At 34.0% G+C, this 9,402-nt stretch overlaps 1 protein-coding gene across 2 annotated transcripts; it reads right to left on the bottom strand.

Moving 5' to 3' along the window:
- Positions 1-774: 774 nt before the first annotated feature.
- Positions 775-8,914, bottom strand: LOC132615421 (uncharacterized). Of its 2 annotated transcripts, none has more exons than XM_060330029.1 (14): positions 8,719-8,914; positions 6,309-6,374; positions 6,185-6,233; positions 5,328-5,467; positions 4,301-4,402; positions 3,963-4,034; positions 3,773-3,876; positions 3,234-3,315; positions 2,551-2,643; positions 2,075-2,139; positions 1,921-1,933; positions 1,756-1,836; positions 1,104-1,212; positions 775-963 (listed from the first exon to the last, which is right to left on the bottom strand). In XM_060330029.1, the coding sequence occupies exons 1-14, from the start codon at positions 8,842-8,844 to the stop codon at positions 839-841; spliced, it is 1,227 nt and encodes a 408-aa protein (XP_060186012.1). In that variant the 5' UTR covers positions 8,845-8,914; the 3' UTR covers positions 775-838. The 2 variants fall into 2 exon arrangements, with proteins under 2 accessions (XP_060186012.1, XP_060186011.1); XM_060330028.1 differs by having other exon boundaries at positions 3,960-4,034; positions 8,719-8,912.
- Positions 8,915-9,402: the final 488 nt, after the last annotated feature.

Genomic DNA, 9,402 nt, shown 5'->3' with positions numbered 1-9,402 from the left:
TCAGGTATCTTATTTAGCATTAATTAATTAACCTAAGTTTGGCTGGATAACCGTAGTTAACGGATTCTAAAGGATGCCTAACCCCTTCCCTTCAGAATAATATAGAACCCTTACCTAGAATCACACTGGTTTAGCAGACTATTAACAGAGGTTTAGTTTTAACTTTACCTTAGTTAATAATTAGGTGTCCTAATTCACCATAAAATCAATTAGGTGGCGACTCCTTAAAATAAAGCAATATAGGAATCTCCAATATGTTGTACTCCGCTTCAACCCTGGTTAAAAAGGGGTATAACATCTTACATATTGAATAAGATCAAAGTATGACCTTATCTCTCACTTGTCACAATTATTTCAAATTTTCTGACCAAAGTATGCCTCAAACTTTGGGTGTGAACAAGTAGACACCTCAACTTGTCTCCACTTTGTTAGTTGAACACTCTAACTTACAAAATGATCATCTAGACACTTCCAAAATTTATGTGTCGCGTCAGCATTTGTATTTACGTGTTCAACTTTGTACAAGTTGAGATGCCTACTACACACCCAAAGTTGAAAGGCATACTTGCCAGCTGAGACCAAGTTTGAGGGCCTGTTAATGTATTATGCTTTTTTTTTTTTGATAAATAGTTTTAGAATATAACTACCAGATGCTGACCTCCAGATTTTTTTTTTGTAAATGCAGCCATACATTGTTTCAGCTACCATTTTAGTAGTTTCTGGCTGGTTGGCCTAACTCTTGTCAACAGCATATTAAGAAAGAGAAGAAATAAGTTGTTGTCAAAGCTCTTAAAAAAGTATTGATAGCATGTCTTAATTCTTGATCCAGTATATTTATTTAGGTATTCCATTCTGGTATAGTAGATGGCTTTGAATTCAAAACCTTGGATCTATACATTTCCTCATCTTCAATAACAGGAGGTATACTCCACGTTCCAAGAGATGGGCCTGACGTCTTCCCGCCTAGTAATCAAACGAAAGCTAGTTATAATTGGAAGAATTCTAAAGGAATAGAGCAAAAACCTGATAATAAAGAAACTATCTAAAGGGCGAAATAGTTGGAGGACTCGTTTAAAAAAATGAACGGGCCAAAAGATTAGTACCTTCTTTAGTAGCTTCTTCGCATCTCTTCTGATAGTTCAGAGAGAGCTCGGGATCGAGAGCTTTCAATAGACTATCATACTTGTCTTCAGCTTCAGTTATAACTTTTGCCTGGAATTCACTTCAGTTAGCTTCCACAATCGAGTAACAAAAAAATCTTGAGCATTCTTTCTTTCAAGTGCTTACCGCGATATTTCATTGAAAACTTATTTCACCATATATTTCATAACTAAAATGGATTTAACCAGGGTCTGCAGGGCAAAGCTAAATAATGCTCATGTTAACTCAAGTATTAATAGGCAGACAGCTTACAGGTGTTCAATCGATTATCAATCTGTATTGAGTTCTTTTTTGCAAGAAAGGAAGATATAGGAAGAAAAAGATGAGCACTAGAAAAGTTTTCTTCTTGAGTTCCAGTTTTCTTTTACTTCCCTCATTTTCCCCTTTTTTTGTTTTAAGCTAAAAAGCAACCTAAATGACAGTCCATATGATCTAATAGTAATATGATCTGTATAAGCAATGTCAGAAACCAACATAATAAGATTTTCAGCTATATTTTGAGAAAAGAAAGATCCAAGATGGATTTTTTTTTTTTCAGAGACTCGAACTGGCCCATGTTCAAAACATTGATCAAAAACCAACATGGTTACTTACCAGCATGGCTGGTGCTGCAGAAGCCCCATAAATTCCGTTGAACATGCGCAGAATATTGAAACTATTCTCTAACACATCATCCTACGAAAAAGAAAAAGGAATAATTCATCTTCCCGCATGAATGTCATAATAGGGTAAACAATTCATTGAAGTTAAATGATTCACCTCATAGTCAAACCTGGCATCATCCGGTCATTCATTAATAAGATCATCCCGATTTATCACATCAAGAAAATCAGAGAACCCACGTTAGTTGGGAAGCACAAAAATTTTTCTCTATCAGAATGGAAGTAATTAACATAAATCACCAGATACTTACAAGTCATCGGATACCTCCACAAGGAATTCTGATATTGACAAAAACTCCATATGCGTATCATTTACCTTCAGAACAGTTTTAAAAGAAACAAATGAATACAAAATCACAACATAAAATAATTAATGCATATGGCTAAAAGCCTTGTCAACTGATCATTGAGAAAATAATATGCATGAAAGTAACTACACAAATTACAACATAAAACAATTGATAACTGCACTATTCAATAAGAAATTCAATATGCATGGAGTCAATTTCACAACTAGTAACTCTTCTAGCCTTCTGATATGATCAAAGATCTGTGGGTCAATATAGACTGGCACCTCAAGATCGAACAATATGATATGAAAGTGGTAAGTTATAAACATTTAAACCTCTGAATATACTTAGATTTCAAAGATACAGATATCACAAAGTTTCTAGTCAAAGCAAAATGTTAAAGAAACCAATGAGCAGTACTTCCTAATGAAGTATACCTTTTCACCTCTCAGTTGATACAACAGAAGATTCAGCACCCGATAATCAAAGGACTTCAGATGAATCGCCCTCATGACATCTTCAACTGAAGTCTGTTCACAGAATCATTGATCATAACCATCTCAGAGAGGATACGACTCGCAGTTGAAGGAAAGATTATAAGTCATAGCTAATCTTGCGACATAAAAATCAAATATACATGCATTTCAGGCACTGCAGATTTCGGTTTTAAATAATCAGGTAACTGAAACTGCGTTTTAGAACTTCCCGGAATACATGAAAGGTCACGACTTCATTGACTGGTACACTTATCAAGACTATCCCATAAATTTCTAGCTTTGGGCCACATAGATCCTAGATAGAACTTCGCCGACATTATGCTAGAACGCATTAAGTATTTTATACAGCATAGATCCAGAAAATGAGTTCATATATTGTCTATGTCGTTCTAAGGATCCCTTTGGCAATATATAGTTCACATATTCTGAAATTAGGTTAGAATTATTACTCTAATTTACAACCTAATGAAAATCAAGTAAGGAAAAGACCACAATTTGACGACACTAAAAGGTTCATGACATTAGCATAATTACTGTCCCCGGTAAATCTTAATCAGGAACGAATAGTAGATAAGACAACTTGTGAGAATTTGCTCAATTTGTTTAGCATAAGGAATCAATACCTCTTGTTTACTTCCAAGTGCATGACACAGCTTTCTTTCCAGAGACCAATATTCTACTCCACTATTGAACTCTTCTCTTACCCTATACAAAGTGAATACACGCTTAAAGGTCACCGCATGAGGAACTTCAGCGCGCATCTACAAGAAACAAAGAGAAACGGAAAAGGAAAAGATAGAAAAAGAAGATGTCTTGTAGACAAAGATTCTGCCCTCTTCCTTTATTCTCAACCTTCTCTAGGAGAGGAGTATGGGGGCTGAGTAAAAAATGCAAACAGAATGGCGGGCTCAATGAAGGCAATGGTAAATGAAGAATCAAATATTTTCTAGACGAGATAGTCTTCAAAAGGTTTTCTGAAGTTGGTCAAAGAAAGTGAAGAACACAAAGAAATTCTTATTAAATTATTGCAACAGAGAAATAATTCAAGGATGGCTCGGAGCCCAAAATGATTTTCAGCACCCATTCTCCACCATTCTGTCGTTCACAAGCAGAGTGGAGAAGGATTAAAAGGAAAACAATAAAAAGTAGTAAGAAGTTATACCTGTCTGTCAAAAGCCCATGATGCTCAAGTACAATACAAAGTGGTCTAAATGGATCACTGGTAATCATTCTCACAGATGAAAGATCCGAGCTTTGTTTTGCTTCCTGCACTTTATAAAACACACAGCGACAAGCAATTGGTAATTATGCTCCGTACTAATGAGAATCCTTCACGTAAGAAGTATTACCACATTGTATTCACGACATGATGATCGATCTTTCCCCACTGATGGCTGCAGCAGTTTCTCATTTAAATTATCCAACTGTATCAAGAAAAATATAAAAATTAGGAAGAGGTTGGGTTGTTTACCTTCTTAGCCACTCAAGGGGAAAAGAAACAATCTCTATCCTAGTAGAGTATCCGTCCATAAAAAGCAAAGAAGGGGGAGAAAAAGGTGGTGAATAGCAGAGGAAAAAAGTTGCAGTTGTAGATCAACAAATATGTTAAATATGATGATGTGTCACATGTTGCTAGTTTTTACCGGAATTCTTGAAACCAAAAAGACCAGCAGTCTGTAAGTATATTTACCTGATAAATGTAACTTTCAGTGAACGAAAGTATCGGTAAGAATCTGAATATAGACTGTGGCTGGTGAGGATCCATTTTGTGAAACATAAAATAAGACCTGCACTGGCACACTAAACCAGGATCAGCTTATTATAGCTACAAGGTCTTAGAACCAATAGACTAACACACTTAACGCATGGTGTTAGAGAGAAATATCCATGACTTGCAAGTCAGTGTATATGCAAGATGTTCCAATATATGATTTAAGAGTAAAGACAATGGAATGAATTAAATCATTAACAGAAGCTGTTTGAGAAATTAAGCTAAATCAGATAACTGAAACACAAAAGTTTAACTCCAGATAAATCCTGACTCGAGTGAAAACAGGGAATTATACAGGTTAAGAACATTACACCATTCTCAGTTCTTACAAGCTAGAAGGGGGTAAAGGACCTGGAACAGGAATTATATAGGTTAATTACATCAAACGCTTCTCAGTTATTACCGGCTGAAACAAGAGAATTATCTTCATTATAAGCTTTATCTAGAGTTTCATCAAGCATTTACCAAAATTGGGTCAGGACCTTTGTTTAAGGATGACCCATTTTGCTTTATTATTGATCGCCAGCCAAACATGCACCATAGGTCTAACCATTAACCTTTCCTTTTATGCACAGTGAAAATACTAATGAAGATGAGGTTGAAAACGGGTGTCTTAATAACAATCCACAAAGTCCTAAGCAACAAAACTTGTTCAAAGAAGATCACTACTATTGATAAAGACATCATAAGTAATATTCTAACATGAACCAAAAGGGATGCTCCTGAACATGCATACTAATTAGTCCTAGTTTGATGATATATTAACTCTAAGATCCAAAAGTGAGCCAAAAAGCTGATTACAAGAACTTCCCCAAATACACAAACAAGACATCAGAGCTACGGTCAACTGCTACTTTTATAACTATATGCAGAGAAAGGTCCACAAACCGAAAATGATACGCTAAATAGCAATCCTTTAAGATCCACATGGGAAATAAATACTCACAAAATCTTCTAATGTAGAATTAGCTCTTTTCATAGCATGAAGCCCAATCATTGCCGTATCTTCGGAGCCCTTTTGAAATGGAACAGTTATAGTCTTATCATCACAATCAAGTGGACCAATATTTACCATTTGTTGAACAACTGCAAGAAATTTAAGGTGAAAACAAGCTAATTATAGAAAAATAGATAAAACTTCTCACATGGATATCAGGAAACTGGCATGTCTCATATAATTTTATTACTAAAGAAATGCCTTCAGCTGGTATGAAAAACTTGTGGTATTTTGGTACATTCAGATTTCAGAATAAAGATTTTGTGCCCCTACCACAACTTTTTCACCTTTGTGCTCATTGTGTTAGTGAGTCATTAATATAGTGTTTATAAACTAATCAAGATAGAAAACCTCATGCTTCTGTAGAACAAAGTCTAGCTTTGAGAAATTGAGGAGCAACCGAGCAATAGGTACAAATGTAAGTAAAGTGAAAGATTGAAAGTTACTAGTAGCACCTGGCAATTACTTAGAGAAAGTATAACAAACTTATCCAATATTTGAACTGGATATGTTTCCTGTTGGAAAACAAGAAAAGTGCATGAAAAACACAACACATTTCCATTGAAAAACATCATCAAGCAAGTAAGCAGAAAAAAGAAAAATTGGATCTTTTGGACTCTTTTACTTTTAGATTTTCTGGATCACCAATCATTAGAATCTAGTCAATACCAAGTGTGATCTAAATTCTAAGGAAAAATCAATTACCACAAATAAATGGAACAAAATCTCAAAGGAAAAAAATAAGTGAAGAAGATCCAAAAAATTGTATTCTGCACAACTTATGTCATCTTCGCTGTAGAACACACCTTGCTCACTTGTGCACTGCATTGCTTCCTCAAGGAACGGATGTGAAAACTGCCAAAGATACAATATGAATGGTCATTGCATCCTCTCACAAAATTGAAAGAGTATCTAAAAGCCAATGCAAACCTTCGGAACATGGTCAATAATCAATTCGCACTTGGAATCAAAGTCAAGCTCATGGCACGGCGATACCTTCATTGGAATACGTTTGAGATCAGAAAGTGACCAGAAAATAGAAAACTACTACTACTATTTTAGTGACATGCTAATGTAGCAATAGCTACATAGTTAACAAGGAGAAATGCACCAACCAACTCGCTCAGCGAACTTAAGAGGAGCACAAGGGATCAATGAAAATCGAAAAACAAGCAATAGAATGTACCGCCGATGATCAGCCCTGAAATGTTTCTGAAGGCATTGAGATAAAGGTGGCTCATTGTCTAAGCCTTCATTAGTCTTATAGGGTGGGAAGTAACACTTCCTAGTCTTCGTGTTGCTAAAGCAATAGGTGATTAGTTTTATCCTCTACATGTTGACTTGGATAAAGTATGAGTCCGTTATCTTAGCTACACTTATATTTAGTAATTTACAAACAGTGGATGAAATTCATCTCTTCTTCTACAGAGTTACAAAAGTCAAGACTAAAAAATCTTTCTTCTGTATCGAGGATCACCGATATAAGCAAGAATACTATTTCGACGGAAAATATCATTTACGGGGATTTCAATCAAGATACCTGAGCAATGCATTGGTTCTTTCTCGAGTTCTTGAATCGAGTGTAGTGGAATGATGAATTTAATCAATAATAGATGTCAAGTTCCACATTTGGTGGAGGAATGTAAACAAATATTTTGCTTCCAGCTATAATGATCCCATAACCTCATGTGCTCTTCTTCAGACTTCAATGAAATATTGTAGGCACTAAGCCACATAATTCACGAAAAGGGTACAAGAAGGAACATAGTTGAGTTCAAATTTTCAACTCTGGACAAAAAAACTACTAAACCCCATAAAGCTCCTTTTTGTTTTTACACTATTCATTTTGCAGCTTCCAATATTCTATTTCAATTTTCATTACAGTTAATAATATTTACTTATTATACATGAAAACCCCACGTTGTACTTAGCCTCGATTGTCAAGAACACATAGAACATGAAAGATTGAACATTAAAAACTAAGTTAAGAATCAAAAAACTACTAAACCCCACATTAAAGCTCTTTTTTTTTTTTTCTCACTATTCACTTTGCAGCTTCCAATATTCTATTTCAATTTTCATTGCAGTTACTAAATTTTACTTATTATACATGAAAACCCAATGTTGTTTTTAGCCCCCAATTATCAAGAATACATAGAATATGAAAAATTGAATATTAAAAACTAAGTAAAGAATTAAACAAAAGGATGACGAGTTGCCAAAAGAAGGGCTAAGTACACATAATTAACTAAAAAGGTTTGGCAAGAACTAAAAGGGATATAAAAAGGAACATAGTTGAGTTCAAATTTTCAAGTCAGTACAAGAAGAACTACTAAACCCCACATCAAAGTTCCTTTTTTTTCACTATTCACTTTGCAGCTTCCAATATTCTACTCCAGTTACTAATGTTTACTACTATTATACATGAAAACTCAAAGTTGTTCATAGCGCCAATTGTCAAGAATACATAGAACATGAAAGATTGAACATTTAAAACTAAGTTAAGAATCGAAAAACTAATCAAGAAACTACTGAACCCCACATTAAAGATCCTTTTTTTTTAACCACTATTCACTTTGCAGCTTCCAATATTCTATTTCAATTTTCATTACAGTTACTAATATTTACTACTATACATGAAAACCCAACGTTGTTTTTAGCCCCCAATTATCAAGAATACATACGGTATGAAAGATAGAACACTAAAAACTAAGTTAAGAATCAAATAAGAAATCAAAAAACTACTAAACCCCACATTAAAGCTCCTTTTTTTTTTTTTCTTTTTCACAATTCACTTTGCAGCTTCCAATATTCTGTTTCAATTTCCATTACAGTTACTAACATTTACTATTATACATGAAAAACCAACTTTGTTCTTAGCCCCAATTGTCAAGAACACATAAATATGAAAGATTGAACACTAAAAACTAAACCCCATATTAAAGCTCCTGTTTTTTTTTTGTTTTTTTTTTTACACTATTCACTTTTGCAGCTTCCAATATTCAATTTCAATTTTCATTACAGTTACTAACATTTACTATTATACATGAAAAACCAACTTTGTTCTTAGCCCCAATTGTCAAGAACACATAAATATGAAAGATTGAACACTAAAAACTAAACCCCATATTAAAGCTCCTTTTTTTTTTTTTTTTACACTATTCACTTTTGCAGCTTCCAATATTCAATTTCAATTTTCATTACAGTTACTAATCTTTACATACTATACATGAAAACCCAAGTTTATTCTTAGCCCCAAGTATCAAGAATACATAGAATATGAAAGATTGAACATTAAACACTAATTAAAGAACCACAAAAAAAGGGAATGAAGAGTTACCAAAAGAAGGGCTAAGTCTGCAAGAAAACGAAAAGAATTGGCATTGCTAGAAGAGCTGACAATTCCATGAGATTGCATTATCTCTATAATTTTCTGTACATTTTCTAACTTCCTTAGTCCTTCCATTCTTTTGAGGTTTTTGTTTCTGTTAATCTACTCAGCCCTCTGATGAATGAAGTGTGACAATGAAATATAGCATAACACAGTTTAACGGCGTTACAAAAATAGTCCTCCTAGATTTTGGTTAGATAACCTAAACCCGTTTGGCCACGAGAATTATTCACTTTTTCCTGAATTTGTTGTTTGGCCATAAAAATTTTAAATACAACATTTAGAATTTGAAAAACAACCAACATCTTAGTTTTCAATTATTTCACTTTTTTCATTTTCTGTTTTGGAGCATTACTTTTATTTTTCTATTTTCAATTTTTACCCTAAAAGTTTTTATATTGCTCAATTTTTATCCTAAAAATTCATGTAACTTTTTCACGGTCAGAGGCAACTTATGTTACTCAGTTGCTCTCCACTCCAAAAACATTCAACAGCATGTACTAAAATTGAAGAAACAGGTAGAATTTTGCGACAAAGTCATATTTAGAGATGCTATACTTTCTGTGTACCGTTAGTAAGCCTCTCAGTTGCAGCCTTTTGATGGAAAGAAACCATCCGTTTTGAGCACTTTAT

This window comes from Lycium barbarum, chromosome 10, assembly GCF_019175385.1.
Source record: "Lycium barbarum isolate Lr01 chromosome 10, ASM1917538v2, whole genome shotgun sequence".
Lineage (NCBI taxonomy): Eukaryota > Viridiplantae > Streptophyta > Magnoliopsida > Solanales > Solanaceae > Lycium > Lycium barbarum.
The sequence above is the reverse complement of the archived record's forward strand: the minus strand, read 5'-3'. Positions and strand labels throughout refer to the sequence as shown.

What these genes read in the sequence shown, in the direction of transcription:
- LOC132615421 (XM_060330028.1), bottom strand. Translation starts at nt 8,844, where the DNA reads ATGGAAGGACTAAGGAAGTTAGAAAATGTACAGAAAATTATAGAGATA. An exon ending in CATGTCGTGAATACAATGTG is followed by an intron (nt 3,877 to 3,959) that starts GTAATACTTCTT and finishes TATAAAGTGCAG; the next exon opens with GAAGCAAAACAAAGCTCGGA. An exon ending in CATGGGCTTTTGACAGACAG is followed by an intron (nt 3,316 to 3,772) that starts GTATAACTTCTT and finishes CACTTTGTATAG; the next exon opens with GGTAAGAGAAGAGTTCAATA.